The sequence below is a fragment of the Canis aureus genome, chromosome 21 (assembly GCF_053574225.1).
Source record: "Canis aureus isolate CA01 chromosome 21, VMU_Caureus_v.1.0, whole genome shotgun sequence".
Classification (NCBI taxonomy): domain Eukaryota; kingdom Metazoa; phylum Chordata; class Mammalia; order Carnivora; family Canidae; genus Canis; species Canis aureus.
In genome coordinates, this window is record NC_135631.1 from 22,232,513 (window position 1) to 22,255,133 (window position 22,621).

The following is a 22,621-nucleotide window of genomic DNA, read 5'->3' on the forward strand; positions in this document are numbered from 1 at the left end:
ACTTCATTTTAGTCTGTCATTTTTATTGTCTGCGGAGTTTTTTTGACTACACACAACAAATACTTTGATATAATCTAAGATAATAAAATAGTTGAACAACTTTTGTTTTTAGATTTACATTTGTATAGAAACAATCTGTGGAACAGCTCATCTCCAAACCAGGGTGTCTAAAAACAGTGACTCATTAGCATTGCTTTAAATAATCGTTTGGTTAAAAGTTGCAATTTCCATTCTCAACTGAAATGTGTCTCCATGCAGTTTCCCTTGGGTCCAAAGGCCTTGGGAAGGTGGCCAAGGAGAAAGGAGGGACACTCTCCTCTCTGTCCTTCCCTGTGTGGAGGACAGTGATTGGAGCAGGGTTGTCATAAAAGCCAGGAAGAAAAGAAATCAATTGCACATCTCTAGTTTTCAAGGGTCAAGGTCCTAACGGTTCTTTACACAAGTCCCTCTCCGTAGGATGATGACACCCACCCACCTGCCCCCCAACACTCCTCTTCTTCACTAATTGTGTCAGTTACTACGGATAGGCTGTGGCCATTGTCCATAAGTTCTCCCTAAAGACTGGTCATTTTGTCGCATTTAGTCTTGTCCCTTGTATTACGTCACTTGGATGCCATGTCTTGGTGCCCACGGAGGGTCCACCAACCCCTAAGAAATGCCTCATCCCACCCTCAAACCCCCAGAGTGCCCAAGAGTGAAGACCTCATGGAGACAGTGACTTCAGCGAAATGCCTGCCCCCAGAGAGGCTGGGGGACTCTGGCCTAGATCATTCCATTGATCTTAGTCCACTCGTAGATGTCCTGTTCGCACACTATGTCGGAGTTGATGAGGAGATATCTGTCGCCCACACAGAAATGCTTCTGACAGGCGGCGCATTTGAAACATTCCAGGTGATACACTTTGTCTTTCACCCGCATCGTCATCTCGTAGGCACGGATCCGCTTGTCACAGGATGCACAGAGACCATCTTGGCCAAAAAGCCTGGGAGGAGAGAACAGAAAGAAACACTAAGGAGAGGCAAAACTGGAAGAAAGGGCTTGAGGATGGGTTCCATACAAGAGGCTCAACATCCAACCTGTCAGGAAGCAAGGAAGAGGTGGGTCCCAGGAGGCTCATGGAGTCTTTCCTAGAGGGAAGAGGGTACTCTGGGATGAGGCTGCAACCCGTGGCATGTGTTTGGCATAACCTGCCCGTTTCTGAGCTCTCCCCACTTTAAGCTGCCCTCGACCCCTCTTCTGTGGAGAGGTACCTTAGCTGAAGTGATTCGAATTAAGAGGTTAGGCATGTACTGTGTGCCCCCTCCCAGGGGGACTTTCATTCTAGAAGAAGAGTTGGAGTAAATCCCTGGGGGCCCTTTGAGGGGGGCTGAGCCGGAATGCAGCAAAATGGGCATGTTCCTGAGGTTCCCAGGTTCCATAATGTCAACAGACACCGATCCTACCTGTGGGGAGGGCTGGTCTCCACTCCTCTGTAAGCTAAAATGGGCCTACTGTTCGCCGGGGCCCCAGCTTCTAGGAGTCGGAGGGAATCCAACAGAAGACACTGGGTGTAGTTAACCGTGTCTCAGATCTGGGAGACAAAGAGCATCTCCCCATACTTCAAGGTCCTCAGCTGCCCCACTGGCGTGAATCTCCAGAGAGACTTCTCTTTCGACACTGAAATCAAGACTCCCCTAAGCCTCAGTCACTCATTTCAAGCAATATTCAATGTCAAGGTGGGAAAGGCAACACGGTGGAGCCCGGTGTGGTGGTTCTCGAGCTGTGGTCCCGGGACCCACAGCATCTGGTCACCTGGGGGCTTGCTAGCAACTGCAAATTCTCAGGCCTTCCACTTGAGACACTGGGAGGGGGGGCGGGGGGGGGGCCTGTGTGTTAAGGAGCACTTCCAGGCGATTCCGAGGCAGGTTGAAGTTTTGTGGTCAGCCTGCAAGAGTGAAACCATGCACGTCCAGGACTAGCCCTGAGCACTGCGTGACCGTGGTGGGACCTCAGGCCCCTGTGAGCTGCTGCAGTGGCAGTGACCACAGCATCTGCCACACTGGGCTACGAGAAAGATCAAACGGAGCCTTGTCAAAGCGCCCACCGTCAAAGGCTAAGCCAGAACGGGCTGTGCTTTCACACAGGTCAGGTGTACTGGCATCTGGCACCGTCCTGCCACAGGAAGTCATTTTCACAGGTGCCTGATGACAAGGCATGTGAGCCTGCCCCTTCCACGTAAAACCTTTAGGACAGTTTTAGGTAAATGCAGCTTCTTATTGGAAGTTCTTACTCGCTTAGGATGGCAGAGAATCCACTGGTACATCCTGAGAGGCTGGAGGGGAGATGGGGCAGTTGGCAAATTTGGAAATGTTTGGGCAGAATGGATGAAATCAAGAAGACACTCTGATAGTGAGAGCCAGCTTCAGCTAATTTCCCTCCGAATCCTGCTTTGCATTTGAGGATCTCTGAGTGTTTCCAAGGCACCACCTGGGAGCAAGCTCATTACGGGGGTGAAGAGCATTTTCTCCCATCGTAGCAGATGGTGGAGCTGTAGGAGAGTGCTACCTTGGAGCTCGGAGTGGAAAGCCAGTTCTGGTTTCCTGACTGTTCAGTAAGTTGAGTTCGGGACTGAGCAAAGATAAACGACTCACCAAACCGTGTGCCAGGCATGAAGCCAACACCTGGGGTATGTGACCCTTAAGGAAGGAGAGCATTTATTAAAGGGAAGTTGGGGGTAAATTACAATACACATCAGGCAGTTAATGAGGGGGAGGGACAACGGATGAATATTTGGGAGGCAAGTTCAGGTCCCTCTAACCAGCCGGGTGCCCTGGAGCAAATGACATCCTCTCTTCTGACCTCTGTGTCGTGGGCTATAAAGCACGGGAAGCGGAAGAAAAGGCCTCTGCGGTCCCTTCCAGCTCTGGCATGCTGGGATTCTACTAAGAGGAAAAATAAACCAGGACCTGACATCTAATTTGAGCATTTACCTCTGGCCCCAAGAATTGGTACCTTAGGCTGGATATCCCAGAAGCAGACCCGGAGGAGAGGAATTCTCAAGGATGTATTCTCAGGGGAAGCTGGGAAGAGGCAAGGGAAGCTGGGTAGAAGGGGAGGAAGACCAGCAAAGTTGCAATCTGCAGCAAAGGCCCTCCGAGGGGAGCTCAGGGCAGATGGCATGTTAGGTTTCTGCATCTCTCAGAGTCCGCCTGGCTCCAGGCAAGGTTGCAAGGCTTTGGTGCTCCTGCAAGTGCCAGCCATGGCTCAACAGTCGATGTTAAGGTCCCACCGGCAGTGCGGGGACAGTGGGCAGGCTTCTGGCCCTAACAGATGCAGGTGTTGGCTGTTGCAAGTAAAACCACTGGGAGGTGGGGTGCATTGTACGCAAAAGTTGGTAGAAAGGGATACAAGGGAATCTGGGGGCCCTGCACTGACATTAACAGCTACTGTTAGGTTCCCAGAAACACAGCCCAGCAGTAGCAACAGCAGCAGGGTTCAGATTTGCACTGGGATCTCATGAATATTTGAGGCTAAATGTCTGAAAAGGACTGTAACAGGCAGGCTGTAGGCAATCCTCAGGAGGAGGAGGAGAAGTTCTCCTGGGGAGGAAGAAGGCCTGAACCCCATCACGGGACCTCCCATCTATTCACTCTCCCAACTTGCCTTTTTAAAAAGACGCTGTCAGATATGTTAAGAATGGAAGTAAGCTAGTCCAAGGTTAAAGGACGTTCCCTGAAGCAAAAAAAAAAAGGTTTTTCTCCTCTGTCAGGAGGTGTCAATGTCTTAAGCTTTCTCCTGCCCATTTTCATAACAATAATATAAATATTAAGGGATGGCTGGAAAGGCTTGCCTAACACAGAGTTAATTAACATGTTGCCTAGGAATGTAGCAGGGAGAAGAATTATTTCATGTCACCAAGACACAAGTTAATTAACACTGGGTTCTCCCAGACAATTTTTTTCCTCTTCTTTTTAAAAATGCAAAAGATGAACAAGCCCAGGCGGCACCGGGTTTATTCCTGAACGTTACATAAAACCATAGAGATAGGGAGAAGCCGGGGCTCTTCTGACCTTACTCTATCTGCACTTCATTTAATAAGATTCAAATGATTTGACAGGGATGTAGTCAGGGGGGCCCAATGGGAATCATTTATCGGTCTGCTTTCTGCACTGACTTGGCAAACTGGTCGCCAGCAAAATCAGGTCTCTATTTATCCCAGTTCCATTTGCTTGTAACTTAATAAAAAAAAAAATGGACCAAAATTATAATCGTGATCATTGAAGACTCTACTTATTTTCTCTGAACCACTAAATTTGCAAGGACTTTATCAGAGAATTTAGAAAGAAAAAAAAAAGCTTATTCTATCAGTCTCTGGGTAAACAGATAAGCTTCCTTCACCGTGGAATTGCCTGAATTTTTTTTTTTTTTTTAATGTAAAAAGCTCTGAGGGCAGGTTTAGGAGGAAGAGGTAGCCTGGCAGCCAAGGGCACTGGAGTCTAAACGAGCTTCCCTGGGTTGGGTGGTCCTAATGCATTAGGGCTGCATGCTCCACAGACCCTCTGCCACAGGAAGATGGCAGAAAAAAAAAAAAAAACAACTGACAGCTATACAGTTGAGCAGATCTGACAGTAGAGGGCACAGAGTTACCTCCACAGCAGCTAATATGAAACTGGAAATGCTAGAACATTCCGGGCAAAGGCACTCGTTGAGTGCCGGAATATTCACATGGCCAACAGTATGACGGGGAGCATCAGGGTTGTCCTCAGCTCCTGCCTCCCGCTGGGGGTGTCGCAGAGTTCCTATTTTTCCCTTCCTTTCTTCCATCTCTGTTCATTAGGTAGGAGAAGACTTAATGAGAATGTCATGAGGGCTAATTACAAGAGCAGCTAGCCTCTAGATAGGCACGCACCCAGCCACGTAGTTTACCGTGGTGCCCCATCACACCCTCACCTCCTCCTTGGAGGGAGCTGCTGTTACTACCCCCATTTTTATGGGGGGGGGGAAATTAAGGCTGGAGAACATGCCCAAGGTCACAGAGCGAGGAAGCCGTGGTGCCAGGACTCCCACGGGCAGCAGCCCTGTCACCGTGGAAAGCTTGGGGCTTTCACATCACATATTAGAGTCCTACAAAAGAGTATTTTATGACCCATACGTATGTTCCGAAGCATTAAATGTGCCCCTAAGAACCCACCCTCAAAGTGGTCAACTCCAAGGGCCCCTGGTCCCTGGTGCAGCCCTGTGGATCCCTCCCTGGGGCCCTCTCCCCTCTCGGGGACTCCACACCACCCAGGGAACTACTAGGTGGAATTTGGGGTTTATCTCTCTCTCACCCCTACAGAATTCGCATTTTACCACTGAGGAATGTGTCCTGGAACATGCTTCTCAAACAGGAAGAGCCCCAATGCCTCTGCTGGGGGCAGCTGAGAGTCAACCTTGGGGACATCTGGGGGGGGCAGGAGTGGAGGCGCTAGCCCTCCCGTGGCCCCCGCTCAGGGCCCCCGACCCCACCGACCGTCGGGGCTGAGGGTGCAGGCCCAGGGAGGGTACCTGAGGTAGTCCCTCCTGCAGAGCTTCCGGCCCAGCTTGTAGTAGAGGCGCCGCCCCACCTCGCCCAGGCGGCACCCGCAGAGGTCACAGCTCAGGCAGTCCTCGTGCCAGTACTGGTCGATGGCCTTCAGGAAGTAGCGGTCCCCGATGTTCTGCTGGCAGCCGCCGCATGTCAGCAGGGACGGCGGGATCTGCAGCACCTCGTCCACTGGCTCCCTGGGGACAAGAGCAGGCATGAGGGAGACCCTGGCCGCAGCGGCCCTGGGCGGAGACCCGGAGTTAGGAGGCAGGACGGGAGTCCGCAGAGGGGCCCCGCTGGCTCGGCCGGGGAGGGGCGGGCTCGGCCTTGCAGGCTCCAGGGTCTGAAGTTAGTGCAGGGCCCCTAGAGGCTCCCAGCCGGCTCTAGGGGTCCTGCACCCCTGCCCACCCAGCACTGCTCGGGCCCCTCTGCCCTCTTTTTTAACGTATTTTTTTCCTTTTTCTTCCACTCTCCCTCTGCATCTTGCCGTATCTCCTGCTTTTTCCTCCTCCCATGCCTCCAGACTCAAGGGCACTGCTGAACCCCAGAGGAGGCCTTCCAGGCTAGAAGAGTTGCTCCCTTCAGGGACAGCCCACTACCCAGAGGGCTAAACATCTGCGAATTCCCTGCTGAATCTCTCCGCGCCATCCTAACTAACCTACGCCTTTCTCAACTGCTCAAAAAACAGAAGTGAGGAGGAAAGGAGAGAGTGATCAAAACTTATCTTAGGCTGTTTTCTTGTTTCCCACTTAAAAATGCCATCAGGATATAATCGGAATTCTCATTATTATTTTTTTAGTTATTACTATTATTATTACTATTATTATTTTACAGAAATTCTGCATCCCATCCTTACTACTGAATGAATCCTTGAAGAAAAATCGCAGGTTTTAAGGCCATTGCTAGACTTATAAAGGACCCTAAGTAGACCTTTCTGCCTGTGAAAATATTTACAACAGCAAAACCGGTTTGGATAAAGTAGATTTAGAAAAGAAAATGAGGAAGGGGTGAGGTGATGATTATTTGCAAGAGAGTGGAAGGCAATGAAACAGACTCCGAAAGCTCCCTCCAGGCAACTGCTAACGGCAAGCCTATGAGATGTGTTCCTTTGTTAGAAAGCCAGACAGCATTTCTAGTTCACTTTGCTTCACTGGAATCTGAATATCACTGTTTTACTTTTTAAAATAAATAATTTTATTTGCCAAAAGGAAATAAAAGAGAGTGGAAAGAAACTATTCCAGCACCAAACGGGACTTAGGAAAAACCTAATACCTGTTGATATGCAACAATTAATGAGTTAAGTGCTCTTTTGAACCTTACTCAAGCACAAATCTTTTTTTTTTTTAATCTATTATATTTTTTTAAATGGACCTGCTTCCAACCATGGGATTCCCAAAGGGAGTTTCCTCCTCTGTACCTTGAGGGTATACATCTGTCTCTTATTTCTAGCTGACACTAACTTACCAGGTGGCCTCGTGTCCTGACTGGCCTGTGCCCACAGAGCTCAGCTCCCGTTGTACTTAGGGACGATGAGATGCAGGTAATCAGTGTCCATCTCACACACTGATAACTTCAGGTGCCTCTTTCTATAAAGCGCACACCTCCCTGGGAGTATTTAGAAATATCAAAACCAAGTCCACGCTTCGTAGATCTCAGGGCCCTTCATAAGATGATGCTTTTTTAGAATTAGAAAATGTGAAACCCAAGTCAGTTTTCTTTTAAAAAGTCAAGACTTTAGGGATGCTTGGGTGGCTCAGTGGTTGAGCATCTGCCTTCAGCTCAGGGCCTGAACCGGGTCTAGGGATAGTCCCTGTGAGGAGCCTGCTTCGCCCTCTGCCTGTGTCTCTGCCTCTCTCTGTGTGTCTCTCATGAATAAATAAATAAAATCTTAAAAAAAAAAAACCTCAAGACTTTAAATAGTTTTAAGAATTCACTGAAGCCTGCTTTTGTTTTTCTTTGTTTCCACAGGTTATACATAAGGACTTCCATTCTCCCTTCTGAAAAATAATATCCCCAGCATTTTCACAAACATCAGCTCAGAAATGCATGGCTTCCCTTTCCACAGCCCATGGTCTTACTTCGGGCTTTCAGAAACACTCATGGAACCTCAACCACACTCCATGCCCTGATGCTGATGCTGCCAACCAACTGTGAAAAAGGAGAATTTTGCACTTTGCTGGTGCAAAATTGCCTGGAATTAAAATGAACCGCTCATGTTATTCACAGGGAGGTGGTAGGGGCCACCCAATGCCCACGGTAGAGGAAATCTCTATGTTCGGGATTTCTGTCTAAATGTTTCATTTGCAAGCACCTAGGCAGGCTTGTATCCATACATCGTGATGCTGATAGTCATGACCCAAGTTGGCTTTCAGTAAGTACACAATGAAGCATCTGGTAGGACAGCATTAGGCAGTAGAAATGTTAAGCAAAAGAGCCATTGTGATGGTCTGAGATGAGATAGGAAAGGACAGGATAAGATATTGGCTCTATCTGGCTTTGTAATTAATGATAATATCACATTATCTTTTGTGGATTTCCAAGGTAATGAATGGGTGGGATTCACCCTCAAATTAATATCTTATATTCTCCTTGAGTCTATCCTGAATTTTACACCCGAGTATCACTACGGCCTGGATTTCTGGGATCGTTTCTCAACAATTTCCAATAAAGGACAGGGGGTTTGTGCTGCCGTAATTCCCTAACTACCTTGTCCATTTCCAGTTACAGCCTGTCTTTACTGGGCAAACAGTGAGGTGAAGGATGGGCATTCTTCAGTAGGTGCCTGGTGTACTATGAGGTTAGGATGTTTCAATCTTCTAATCTCAGTGAAAAAGCACAAACTTTGCAAAGAGCAGACCTCCTTCAGGGAGCTGAAACCTCAGATTTATCTTCTAATAAAAGGATTAGTGACTAAGTTCTGCTGATCGAAAAGGCATTAGGCACCAATTCATCCCATCCCCTCTTACTGCATATCTATGGTCTTGCCCAGGCTCTGAAAACTCAGGGCTAAGTTGTAATTCCAGGTCTATATATATAGTGTGTGTGCAAACCATCCTTTAAACTCAATGCCTGCATAGATACATTCTTTTAAAAATGAACATTATTTTTCTCCTGAGAATTTGTTGAAGGAAGCTGTGTTTTCCTTAGAATAAACCTAGCCCCTTATAAGCCTTCTGGTGTCTGAGCCTTCAAGACTGAATAGTGATGTTTATGTTCTCACTGGATCTTGGTACTTCCTGTATTTTATAAGAGCATGCTGAGTGTTTATGCTGGTAACTGAGGGTAAAACCCAGGTATATAAACACCATAGAGGGCTGCAACTGGGGGAGGGGGAAGACTTTAATCAGGAAAGCACAATTCCTTTAAAGCAGGAAAAGAAAAGAAAAGAAGAGAAAACAAATGCTTCTTAAAAGCACAAATGGACAAGTCATTAACCAGCTCCTTTGGTCTGTGTAACAAATCCCTTCAAAGGATTAGATGGGGACTTCAAAGGAATAAAAATTCTCAATACCAGACAGCTAATGAATCTTAAAAGGGCATTTGCGCTGACGGGAAAATGATATCTTAAACAACCCTTTCTCCCCTTGTTAACGCCGAAGAATGGGTTGGAGGTATAGGTTGGGAAGAGGGGGGACATTCCAAACCGGTACAAGGCTCAGAAAACAAATGCGGCAAATGCTCATTAGAGCTCTGGTTCCCTGACCCCAAACCCCTTTGAGACTGTGATAGATGCGATGAGCCAGCGCTCCCCCAGAATTGGCCTACACACAGGACGGTGCGCTAACTTTGGAGGTTCACAGCCACACACACACACACACACCCCTCAGGGCACCCCAAGGGAGAGGGTGCAAGTACCCAGATCACTGCGGACTTGGGGGCTCCCAAGTCCCTGGAGGCCAGAGGGAGCTCCGGGTGGGCGCTCGGGCCGCCTGTCCCGCGGGTCCCGGGCGCTCCACCTGCGCGCCGCGAGGGGGGCCGTCGGGGGCTCGGGGGGCCTCCACTTGCAAGGTCCCCCTTTCCAGGATCAGACGGACAAAGGGAATGGGGACCGAGAGGGGACGCGGGAGAGGGGACGGGGAAGCGGAGCCTAGCGCGATGCTCCGGGACGGCACCTGCGCGCCTCCGAGCCCCCCCGCCCCCAGCCCCGTGCCCGCCGCCCTGCAAACTTTCCAGCCCGCCGTGCTCAGAGGTGCGTCCCAGGCCTGGGGGCCCGCACAGGTGCCAGCGGGCGCCCGCGAGGAAGGGGCAGCCAAGGGCACGCGGCGGGCGCGCACCTGCAGCCCCGGGGCGCGAGGCGGGGGAGCCGCACTTACTCCGACGGGTCCAGGCTCTTCCTCTCGATGGCCGAGGACATTGGGGAGGGAGGCGGCGTGCCCGGCGGCGGGGGCGCTCCCTTGCTGGCGCGGGGCTGGCCGGCGGCCGGGGCGCGGCCCCCCTCGGGTGCTCGGGCGCCGCCGCCGCTCCTGCGCCTCCTCTTGCTCCGGCGCTCCGGCGGCGAGCTCGCCCCTCCGCGCTCAAGGACGGTCGCGGCGCTGCCTTCAAACGCCAGAGAGAGAGAGCGAGTGAGCGGGGGCCGGGGGGCGGCGGGGCGGGCGGGGCCGGGGGCCGGGGGCCGGGGGCCGGGCGGGGGCCGGGCGGGGGCCGGGCGGGGGCGCGCAGCCCGGCCGGGCGCCTGCAGCTGCGCCGCTGCTCGGGACTTAACCTTCCATCGCGCTCCCGCCGCCGCCGCCGCCGCCGCCGCCGCCGCCGCCGCAGGTCCCGCTCGGCCGCGCCGTCCCCGTCCCCGGCTCCGCGCCGCCCGCCCGCGGGGCCCTGCGCGCCCGCCCCGCCGCCCCGACCCCCGCGCACCTCCGGCCGGCGGGGGGGCGGGGGCCGAGCCTCTCTCCCCGGGCTCCCTCCTCTCTCGGGAACCGCTATTTTCGCTCAGCTTCCCTCTGTCTCTGGTTTCATTTCCTTTTTCCTGATCACGATTCAAATACAATAGAAGGAAATCACATTTAAAGAGACAGCTGCCCGCCCCCCTCCTCTCTCTCTCTCTTTTTTTTTTTTTTTAAACTGGGCTCCAGGGGATTAGCAATACAAACAGCAGCAGCGGCGGCCGCGGCAGCAGCGACTTGGCTTCTTAAAGGGGCCGGCGTCGGGGACCCGGGGCGGACGCTCAGCGCGCGCCCTCCTGGCAGAGGCGGCCGGGTCGCCTCCGAGTCGCTCTGCACGGCTTCCCCCCCACGCCGTTTCCCCTTCGGATAAGTCAGGCCGAGAGCCGCTCGGGGAAGAAGGGAAAAGACCAGGACGTGAAGGAAGCACCTGCAGAGACGCCAGCGTCCGGGGTGGCTTCCGCGCCGGTCCCGGGTGGAGGTCCCGGGGCCGCGGCCGCCCAGCGCGGGGGGGTGGGGCTGGGGGCGGGGGGCGCTGTGCGCGCGGGGGCGCGCGGGCTGGGGGCTCCCGAGCAGCGCCCCGGGCGGCTGATCCCGAGGGAGGGTGGCTGGGAGGCGCCGCAGGTCCGCGCCTGCTCTCCGTCTGCCCGCGGCCGCTTTCCGTCCATCCCTCACGCAGCATCCTCCGAAAATCAGACTCCTGCGGTGGAAGTGCCCCCATGGAAAGTGCCAGTAATACTCTGCACAGAAAGTGCCTTTCCAAGGATCCACAGCAGTACTTGGAGACGATTTTGCCCTGGGTCCGAGAAATGAGCAAGCAGCCAGACTTGATTTTGGAGTTTGGGTTTCCCCTCCAGCCACAAGGGCAAAAAGTCTAGGAAGAGGAGGAGGCTAAGGGTCTGTCCTGTATGGGAACACTTTGGGCCTCCTCAGAGTTCCTTGAAAATTATTGTATTCAGAAATTATTTTTCCCCCCAGAAATTGTCGCCAAAGGTCTATTTGTGCATGACGCCAGTTACAAGTCTTGTAAAGGGGAAATTACCAAGTGCTTTCAGAATCTATAGTCTTGTATAAAAAGTCCGGATCATGGTCGTAGACATTTTATTCCCATTTAAAGGATGATGTTGCAGGGCCTAGATGAGTGTACCTTGAAAGGTTGGTGGTTGAAGTCAGAAGTGAATTTCCGATCGCTTCATTTTCCCTGTTCAGAGCCAATCCTCATTGACTTTTCACAACTGTAAACCAGAATTTACTATTGTCTGCGTGTTTTTGTCATTTTCTTGTTTCCATGGGTCCAAGGTTGGATCCCTAATGGGTGTCATTAAAATGTGTGTGTGTCTGTGTGTGTATGTGTGTGTGAGAGAGAGAGAGAGAGTGTGTGTGTGTGTGTGTGTGCACATGTGTGACCAAGGAAGCCCGAAGAGCAGCTTTGGGTCCAAGACAAGGCCTTCAGTGTATAAAAAGATATTTTCCCCAACGAGACCCTTGCTTTTAACCAAACAACAGCAACAACAACAACAACAACAAAACCTCTAGACATTTTAGGCAAGCCTAAATTATGTGATAAATATGTAACTTACCACTCTGTAATCAGAAATGAAAATTAACCTATAGGTTGTGATGAATAGTTTACTTATAGCCAGTCAGTGCAGTGGTTAAATGCCACAGACTACCTGGGTTTCACTTGGGCCCTTATCAGCTGGCATGGCCTAGGAAAGTTCCTTAGTATGAGGAGGCAGTACTGGGTAGTAGCTCTGGAGTCAGTCTGCCAACATTCTAACCCACCCCGTCCTGCCTGTGTGAACCTGAGCTAACAGCAAGAATTTAAACTCTCAAAAAAAAAAAAAAAAAAGAATTTAAACTCTCAATACCCTCATCTGTAAAATGAAGATCCTAGAAACCATTGCTTCAGTTGTTGTGAGGATTAAATGAATAAATGCATGCAAAGTGTGGCACCTAGACTTATAATGAGTTGGGAGTGATAACAGATAGGAGATTAATGCATGGAAAACACTCAACATATATTAAGTGCATATAAAAGGCAGCTGCTATGTTATAGCAGAAGGCATTATTGGGAGAGTTTAAAAAACTTGAATTCAGCAATTCTTTTGGGTATTAATCCAAAGAAAATGAAAACACTAACTCCCAAAGATATATGCCCTCTGGGTTTGTCGCAGTCTTCTTTACAACAGCCAATATGGAAGCAACCTAAATGCCTATCAGTGGATGAATGGATAGAGAAGATGAGCGGAGAAAAAAAAAAAAAAAAGATGAGCGTGTGTGTGTGTGTGTGTGTGTGTGTGTATGTGTAGGTGTGTGTACACTCATATACACACAATGGAATATTATTCAGCCATGAAAAAAAGAATGAAATCTTGCCATCTGCTACAACATGGATGAGCCTTGAGGGCATTATGCTAGGTGCAGTAAGTCAGAATGACAAATTCCATCTGATCTTACATATATGTGGAATCTAAAACATAAAAAACAAGCTCTTACATATAGAACAGATCGGTGGCTGCCAGTGGTCAGAGAAAGGGGTAGGTGAGATGGGTAGAGGTGGTCAAAGGTACGAGCTTCTGATTATAAAATAAACAAGTCCTGGGGTTGCAATGTATAGCATGGAGACTATAATTAATAATACCATATTGCATATTTGACAGTTGCTGAGAGAACAAATCTCAGACGTTCCCATCACAAGAAAAAAATGTGTCAATGTGGTGATGGATATTAACTAGACGTATTGTGGTGATCTTATGCAATATGTGCAAATATTGAATCATTATGTTGTACACCTGAAACTCCTATAATGTCGTATGTCAGTTATACCTAAATAAAAAATAAATTAAAAATGCAAAAATAAATAAAAAGCTTGAACTTCAATCTGAAGGTGAAATAGGGGTTTGCAATAAGAATTTCCCATCCAAATTTAAAAACGATGCCCTGTTTTTTAAAAAAAGCAAACAGAGAAGGGTCCCCTCACCTCACTTCCTACAGCTCCTAAACGTATGAGCATTTTCCATTTCAGTGTTCACTATCTTGGTGAGTAGATGATATGTTTGCCCGTGCTTGCTTCTATTAAATCTGACAAGTTGCCACCTTCCCCGTTACAGTTTTGTATGGGGCTCAAGTCAGCTGTTCAATATATCCTTGAGGTAACCTCTGAACCACCAAATTTTGGGCGTAAAGTCTCCTTTTAATAATATGCTTCTGTTTTGACCCTAGTATGTAAAGAAAAAGAGATTACTGCCTATGACTTTGGGTCAGTTTCTTATCTTTCACAACTCTTTGGGGAGAACTTCCTTAGAGAAAGTGAATATTTGAAATGGTATCTTAAGATTTCAATTTCACACACAGTGGTTGTAAGAAATAACTGCCTACCGGTGGGATTTCATTTCTATTCAACGGGCAATTAAATTGCTCAAATTTAAGCTTAACATTTAGAATCAAGTCTCAAAATGTGTTTTTATTATGAATAATTTTAAAGCAATCGTGACCTTATTGTCTCTTTCCCAGCAAACCTTATGCCTTATGCAGAAGAGCAATGCAAGCAAGTAAAATAGTTCTCAAGAGTTGGGGAAATCTGTACTTGATCCCCAGCCGGTGGGATTTGCAATTTAAATCTCTTCCCCACCCCCCAACCCCTCCTTGCAAATCCTGAATGCCTTAGAATTTAGAATTTTTAATTTCTAAATTAAAATTGAATGTGAATGTCGGAGGAAGACTGAAGCAGTCTGCATGATGAATCTGACCCCAGGTGGATTACATTTTTCCTGTTGGCATTTTCTATTCTTTTTGCTTATTACATTTACAATTGTTTTCTAGGGAAGAGCTGTTTCAAGTGACTAAGGCTACATTTCTTTGCTAAAATGGACTTCTAATAGAAATGAAAATGCAAATGTCATTGGGAAAATGCCAAGAATGACAATTTACTTCTTTTATTTCTTTTCCTCAATCCTTAGAAGCTAAGTTGTATCATATGCCTGTTAGCGGTGACATTCACACCGAGCAACAAAAATAAAGATTTGTCTTAACATGGCTTCAGGTCCCATGCAAAATCCTTTAAACTACTCAATTGTCACAAGCATCTGGCTCCCAGACTCATTTCAGGACATTTCAACTGGTGAATATGTTTTCACAGAATGTTAGGCCTATTAGTAATCTTAGTGATAAACAAGTCAGGTTTCCTATACGGTAGAAAAGACCCGCAAAAAAAGTCTAAAAATAAAAAAAAAAAAATCCATTTCAACAGAGGCTCAGGAGAATGAGCATAGGTGTCAGACAGACACAGCTCGGCTGCCTGTTAGCTGCGTGACGTCAAGTAAGTTACCTCACCTCTCTGAGCCTCAGCTTCCCTATCTGTCAAATTGCTAATACCTGTCAGTAGTAATGCTCATTGGGGCCGGCACTAGGGTGAGGCCACTGCCATACCTGTTCACCTCGCAGGAGTTTCAAGAGGATTCAGTAGCATAAAGTGTGTGAAAAAGCTTTGCACGGTGATGGTGGACAGTAAATACTCAGAAATGATAGCTGTTGTTATTACCCCATCTTTTAGAAGTTACAGCCACTGTATCAGGAAATAACTAGCTGCGAAGAAGGCTGAAGCCAGAAGCTAAGGGAAGAGCTGAAGTGTGTGTAAGACATCAAACAGGCCTCGGGCTTGGCGGGCCCCCATCCGTCAGCCAGCAACGCCGGACTGGGCCCATTTAGGTCTGGGGCAAGCTGCTGACAGCTTCATTGCTTCTCTACTATATTGCCTGCCCCCGCCACATCCCTGATTTTATCTATCTGACTTTCCCCCTTCCAACAACTTCTAGATCCACTTTTACAACTAAGACAAGAGGAAATAGCAAGTGCTGAATCATTGCCCCCAGATGTCACAATTCCATAGCAAGGTCTTAGCAGAGTTAAGCTCCTGGAGTGTTCTAGAGGAAGGGACCTCAAAAATGTGATTTCTTGGCTTGCTCTTTGGGGCCTCCCTAGGGAGCTTCGCCTGCCCCTGCTCTAACCCCAGAGGTGCCATACTTGTCAACCTTTGACATGTTGCTTGACCTCTCTGGACTTTGGTTTCCCGTCTGTGAAGTGGGCAGGTTCAGAGAGCCTGTCTCATGGAGCCTTTATAATACTCCTGAGAAATGAAACACGTACGGTGCTTAGAAAGGAGACTGGCAACATGGTAAGTTTCCAGGGAGGATTTTCCTCATACAGAGAGATCCCAGCTTTAAAATATTTGAACACCCGTTGATAATTCAGGCCCTTTGATGGGCAAAGCAAATGAGACATAGAGTCAACAGCTCTTTCTTTCACCTCTGGCCACCGACAAACCCTCCCCCACCTTGGGTGCTGGACCCTGACTCATTTGCTGCTCTGAGTTCAAGCGGGGAGTCAGAGCTGGGTGAGCTGACTTACTGAGCTGTCCTTGTGCGTTTGGTTCACACAAGCTCCTCTCTGTGGCTCGCAGAGGCAGCCCCACCTGAGTGACACACCACGATGCCTGGGACTCAGCACATTTGAAACCCAAACTCCTTCCTGTGGCCTAGAAAGCCTTACGCTATCTTGGTGCTTACTTCCCCTGTGACCTCACAACTCTCTCCCACTCTCTCGACTCCAGCCACACTGACTTTTTTCCCTGTTCCTTAAGACAAACCAAGACAATTCCTAGTGGAGGGCTTTTGGGCTTGCTTTTTTCCATCGCATGTTCTTCCTCTGGATCATCCCACGGCTCCCATGTACTTCATTCAGGCCTCTGTTCAAATGTTTTATCCTCATAAGAGCCTTTGAAAATTCTGCTTCTCATCATTCTTCATCCTCTATGCTGCTTTATTTTTCTTCCTGGTATCGTCATTACTTCCACTTTACTACATATCTACTTATAGATTTTTGGTGTGTTTTGTTTGGGCCTTTCTTCCCAGCTAGAATGTTAACTCCAGGGAGACAGAGATTCTTTATGACTTGTTCCCACTTGTGTCTTCAGCACCTAGAATGTGCCTAGCACATGGTAAAGCCTTGATAAATATTGATTGAATGAGTGAATGTACAAGTGGCAGCCCCGCTTTCCCTGGCCAGAGCACACCTGCATGATGCTCTCTGGGTAAATGTTGAAGGGAATTGAAAATCTTGTCTTCCTGGAGCATCACTTGTAGGATAAGATAAGGTCTCAGATGCCATTCAGATTTGGGCCCAAAGGTTGGTTTGGGAAAAAACATCAGACTCCTGGCTTCTAGGAACACGAGTAGCATCGGGAAGCAAGGCCACTCTCTGAAGCTGGATTGTCTACTGCAGGGAACCCCTGCCCTCAAGGAGATGTGGCTACAGTAAACCAATGTTAGAAAGCAACCAATTATATGAGCAAAGACCCAGACTTTGGAGATAGACAGGCCTACATTTTAGTCTTGGCTCTTTTAGCGACGTGGTTTTAGGCAAATTATTTAACAGCTCTGAGCCTCAGTTCCATCACGTATAAAATGGGAATAATTACATCTTCATCACGGGGTTGTAGGGATAAAATGAGACCATGCATGTCAAATGCTTAGCATACTGCTCAATGGATGGCAGCTATTACTAGAATTAATTAAGCAAAGAGAACCTCCGAGGAGGATAGTCAACCAGGGCAGGGCTTTCTTGGCTGAACATAGGTGGATACCGCAGGTGGAATCCTGTCCCAATAAAGACTCCGCTCAAACAGGGTGGGGTCAGCCTCCTTGCCTGGGAAATTCTTGCCTTATCTAACCTGCTCTGGTGACCCCAGTGGGACGGTTGGGTTGGGCGTACAGACACCGGGCTCAGCTTGATGCTCAGGAAAACAACATAAAGAGATGGCATCAGGAGGCCTGTCCTGGCCACTAGATCTTCAGAGCTGGGGGTGTCCGGTCTCAGGCCTTGCATTTAGACAGGCTTCCCCAGGCAAGGGGGAAGCTGTGTTTTCTGGGCAGCTGTGTTTTCCGGTGCTCCAGGCTAGCTGAGGGCCCTGAGCCTGGCAGGGGAAGGCAATTCTGACCTTCCTAATGATATTTGCTTTCCTAAACTTCAGACTTCAGTTGAAAGGAGTCTTGTCTATGATGCTCCCTAGAGATACCCTTTGCCGAAGGAGGTATCAAGAAAAGAGCTGCTTGCTCCTTCCTGCCAGTTTGCTGTCCTTCATGCTTTGGACTGCCCAGCTAGCCCATCTAGAATCCCGTTTTCTTCATTGCTGCCACCCTGCTTAAGAATTTGCAACGGCTCTCTAATGTGACTGACCACTGGCAAATGGCCTAACCTTCTGACACCCCAGTGCTCTCTTTTGTATAGAGGGAAGAGGTGGCCTGGAAGGTTGAGCTGCAATTCTGTCCCCTGGTAGGTCAAGACCAAGTTCTCCATGCTTCCTCTGAGGCACCCTGTGATCCTGCCCATTCCATCGCTTCAACTTTAGATCCCACAACCCTACCCCCTGAACTTCCCTGCCCAGCCAGGCTGCTCCTCCTTGATCTCAAACTCCCTGCTTGTGCCATTTTAATGCACTGTCTTATCCTGTTCTCTCTCTCTGGGGTGTCTACTTGGTCTGCGTGTCAAAACTTCAGTGTTTGAATAGTAGAATGGTTAAGAAGAAAGGCTTTGGAGAGAAATAAACCTCATTCCCAGCCTCTGCTTCATAACTTACTATCTGGGCAATTAATCTGAGACAGATCTCTGAGCTTCAGTGCTTACAACGATAAAATAGAGACAATGAGAAATATAGGGTTTGAAGGAGCAAGGGAGGTGATGCATATGGCAGGCAGAGCACTGTGCCTGGCACACAGTAAGTGTTCAGTGAATCGCAATCATTCCTGCATCCCTGGTCCTCTCTGCCTCTTCCAGTTGGGTCCAGCACCCCTGACCTAGCTCAAGCCACATCTTTACCCTGCAGTTTTCTCTGTCCCTTGAAGCCCATGGTGGCTGCTCCCTTCCTGAGTTCTCATGGCTCTTGGCTCTGGGGCCTGGTGAAGTGCTCATCAGACTCTGCCTTGCAGTGTCACGAGTTCACATGTGTGTAGCATCTGGTCACCTCAGGAGTGCCTTATGTTCTTGGAGAAGAGAGGCCATGATTTTCATTGTTACCAGCTTCCAGGGCACTGATATAAATTTGGAGACACTCAATAATTCCTTTTGAATTAAAGGCTTCAAATATCACGTCCATGTTGTCAATTTCCCAATTCCTGGATTCACGTTGACATTCAGAAAGGCTTGAGGGTCTTTACATTGGAAATGAAAGTCTCCCCAGAATCGAGATTGAGGATGACCTATGCACTGTCAGTCACAGACCTCTTAAAACCCCCTTGACTAAAACTATAAAACTCTTAGAAGAAAACCTAGGGGAAAATCTACATGATATTGGATTTGGCAATGAGTTTTTAAATATGACACCAAAAGCACAGGTGTCATATTTTATTTATATTTAATTTAATCATTAAATTAAAAATAGATAAGTTGGGCTATGTCAAAGCTAAAAACTTTTGTACTTCAAAGGACACTATCAACAGAGTGAAAAGGCAGCCTATGGAATGGGAGAAAATAGTTGCAAAACATATATCTGATAAGAGATATAAAAAAAGAGAAATAAAAAGATATCCTATAATTCAACAACAATAAAAAAACCAAATAGCCAATGAAAAAATAGCCTAAGGTCTTGGATAGATATTTCTCCAAAGAAGATACGCAAAGTGTCAATAAGCACATGGAAAGATGTTCAACCTCACTAATCATTAGGGAAATACAGATCAAAATCACAATGAGATACCACTTCACGCCCATTAGGATGACTCTTATCCCAAACCAGAAAATAACAAGGATCAGTAAAGATGCAGAGAAATTGGAATCCCTGTGCCCTGCTGGTGGGAAGGCAAAATGGTGCAGGTCCTAGAGAACACAATCCATAGGTTCCTCAGAAATTAAAGACAGAATGATCAAAAGATTCAGCAACTCACGCCACTTTTGGGTATATGCCCCCCAAAACTGAAATCAGGAACTCGAACAGATGTTCATATGTCTCGTGTTCACAGCGGCATTATTCACAAATGGCTGAGAGACGGAAGCAGCCCCAGTGTTCCATCCACAGATGAATGGATTTTAAAAAGGGGCATCTGCATACAATGAAATAGTAGTCCACCTCAAAAAAGAAAATCCAGACACATGCTACATTAGTGTAGCTCGAAGACATTATGTTAAGTAAAATAAAGCAGTCACAAAAGGACAGAGGCTGTAGGATTCCACTCAGATGGGACCCCTAGATTCACAGGGACAGAAATTGAATGGTGATGCCAGGGGCTATACCCTTTTTCAATGGGTACAGTGCTTCATGTTGGGAAGATTGAAAAAAAAAAAGCTTGGGAGGTGAGTGCTGGTGTTGCTTGCACAGCGACGTGAACGTGCTTACTGCCGTTCTGTGCACCTGAGAATAGTTAACATGGTACATTTTATGTTGTGTCTATTTACCACCCAAAACACTGGTCAAGTTCAAGGCCACCTGGGCGCCCATCTGTGCTAACACGTGGGATTTTACCTATCATTTCAGGAAGCTCACAACCTCCTTGGGTTCATCTCTGGACCCCTTTAACCCCAACATCATGGTAAAGCCAGTCCTGCGTGTCCTGAGACATTATTCAGGTGCCCGGGGGGGCCAGTCCCTGCCCACTTAGGTCTCTGTCAGCGGTGCAGGTCCCTGCATTCCAGATGACCTTCTTCGAGGGAGCCCAGCTGGCTCCAAGGAAAGGGGAAAAGGATGCAGCTTGTTATTTTGTAAAGCCACATCCTTCAAGGAACTCAATGCTCATATAGATATCTATCTGCCTTCTCCTCTGAGGATCCGTCAGTTAGAGTACAACAGGCCCAGGCTCTACTTTGTGGGGGCGGTGGCAGGAGAGGGGGGTCCTCTTGCATAGGTGGAGCGTCTTTCATGTTCCTTCAGACCACAGCCCCTTTCCAAAGGCCCCAGGGGCTGCTTGGGGGCCAGCTCAGCTCCTCTCAAGCTTTCAGGCTACAATGCTTCCCATTATATTGCAGAAGGCCGCCTTGGGTCATATCTTGCAAAGGAAGAGCTATTAAAAAATATTCCATTTGTATTTCCTGCGTGGCCCTCCATCTGGAAATATCTTTTATCTGGCAACTTTTGCAAAGTGAACTGAATCTTGAAGGAGGTCCTGGCAGGTTTATGCTGGCTTCTCTATTATTCCAATAAGTCATTTCCATCCTAACCTTCACAAGGGCCGAATAATCGTGACTTGGTATCAGAAACAGGTCTGGCATGGGATGGCAGCGAGGGTTTCGGGCCCTGAGGCATCCTTTTAACCCTGAAAACAGCCACTTGGCGGGCAAGGGCAAAATCTAGAAGATTATTATACACACTCTCAGCTCAAATATTACTTCTTTAAGGAACACGCTCACCCCCGTCCCCACCCCCCCATTGGATTAGGAGGCCCCCCCCCCCTCCGCTGTCTGATTTCACTCCCAGTCTGGATCAGAATTTGTAATTCCGCATTTTGTGATTGTTAAAGTGCTGCCTGGCTCCCCCCAAAGACTGCAAGTGCCTTCTGCTCAGAGCTAAATCCAAGAGCCTCGCTTAGTATCCAGCACATAGTAAGTACCCAAGAAATACGTGTTGAAAGAATGAATGCGTGAACAATGAATGAATGAAACTCATCTTACCTGCCTCTCCACCTGTTACTTCAAGTCCTGATTGGAAAACCTCTCCTTCTCAGAACTGTTGTTACTGGAAGAAAATGGCAGGAACCTTCTGGTAGGTAGCTAGAAAGAGAACGGGGGTGGGGGCGGGGGGGGGGAGGGTAGACTAGGGAGGGAGGGAGAAGGAGAGGGGAGAGGGCTTTATCTTCAGTTAGAGAAATGTTTCCACGGGTCCCTGATAAAGTAGGGACAAATGCCCCCAGGGCTCTCTGATAGCTGTGTGTCCTTGATAGCGTGGCTGGGTGGGGCGGGCGGAGCTTTGGCATCAGGGCAAAGGGATGGATTCTAACGGTTTCTTCACTGGTTGAAAAGGCTGCTTCCTGCCCAACTTTGTTTTTCTCCGTTATGTACCAGCTCAGCTTATAAATGGGAAGGAGTGGCCAGCTTCTCCCAACTTGCTGGGTGGGGCTGGCACATCAGGAGCTGTCCTCGCCAGGCCTCTTGTGGCCTTTCGAGTTGGGTGCTCCAGCAGGGCTGACACGGCGAGGGTTCTGCTGTGTCTCACACTTTGCAAAGCTCCCATCACTTCGGATCTCAGAAATCCTCCCTGCCCCTCCACGCCTGAATTAGAAAGGGCAAGTAGCCAGGCTCCCATCTGATAGCGGAGGAAATGAGGCCAAAGCCCTTCCAAATCTTCATCCTGCTGAAACCAGAGAGCCCTGGAACACTGACTCACTGAACCCTGGCATTCTTGCTCAGAAGAAGGTCTTTTGAGAATTCATTTTTCAAGAGGAAGTGTTTCATTAGGCAAAAATCTACTCAGAGGCCATGCTAATTACATCGTAAGTGGCATTTGTGGGATTTGTCTTTTAAGTAATTCAGATGAAAGATTACAGTTAGGGATAGAGGGGCCTACTGTTGTCAGCAATAGCTGCCTTTTATTGAGCACGTATTATGTGCCAGGCATTTTGTATGTTCTATCTTATTGAATCCTAAGAACAATGTTCTGAGATCAGTAGTAGTATTACCCCATTTTTATAGATGAGGAACCTGAAGGTCAGAGAAGTTCAATAACTTGCTTAGGGTCACACAACTAAATGTAGGAAATGGGGTTTGAACCTAGGTCTTCTGACTCCCTATCCTCGCTCTTACTCACCATGTCAATGTTTCCTAAACTTCCTGCATTTGCTTGTCAACTACACACGTCCTTAGGCCCACAGCAGACCTACCAGCTCAAACTCTCCAGGGGCCTCAGAGGGTCTCTCTCTGGACACCACTCTAAAGTAGACTTCTCCCCAGGCACTAACACACTATTTTATTTTCATTGTTGTACTTGTCACTATCTGCTATTTTCTTATTTGTGCATTTGCTAATTGTCTTTCTTCCCTGCTGAGTGACAAGTTCCTTAAGCATGAGGACAAGGTGCTCAAAGTTTTACCTCCAGACTACTAAAGAGAGGGTAGTACCTTGTAAGTACTCAATAGATACTTATTAAATAAATTAGCTGACACAGTAAATACATCTGCTAACATAATAATAAATAGTAAAGTTACATTAAGAAGGATACTGA

At 48.1% G+C, this 22,621-nt stretch overlaps 1 protein-coding gene across 2 annotated transcripts; it reads right to left on the reverse strand.

Annotated features, from left to right (window-relative positions):
• Positions 1–2: 2 nt before the first annotated feature.
• LMO2 (LIM domain only 2) lies at positions 3–21,194 on the reverse strand. 2 transcript variants are annotated; one of them, XM_077863546.1, is made up of 4 exons: positions 21,076–21,194; positions 9,859–10,081; positions 5,527–5,742; positions 3–982 (listed from the first exon to the last, which is right to left on the reverse strand). In XM_077863546.1, the coding sequence occupies exons 2-4, from the start codon at positions 9,897–9,899 to the stop codon at positions 763–765; spliced, it is 477 nt and encodes a 158-aa protein (XP_077719672.1). In that variant the 5' UTR covers positions 9,900–10,081; positions 21,076–21,194; the 3' UTR covers positions 3–762. The 2 variants fall into 2 exon arrangements, with proteins under 2 accessions (XP_077719672.1, XP_077719671.1); XM_077863545.1 differs by lacking the exon at positions 21,076–21,194 and adding an exon at positions 10,248–10,338.
• Between the last annotated feature and the right edge of the window lie 1,427 nt (positions 21,195–22,621).

What these genes read in the sequence shown, in the direction of transcription:
- LMO2 (XM_077863545.1), bottom strand. An exon ending in AAGAGCCTGGACCCGTCGGA is followed by an intron (nt 5,743 to 9,858) that starts GTAAGTGCGGCT and finishes TCTTGTCCCCAG; the next exon opens with GGAGCCAGTGGACGAGGTGC. An exon ending in TGCAGGAGGGACTACCTCAG is followed by an intron (nt 983 to 5,526) that starts GTACCCTCCCTG and finishes CTCTCCTCCCAG; the next exon opens with GCTTTTTGGCCAAGATGGTC.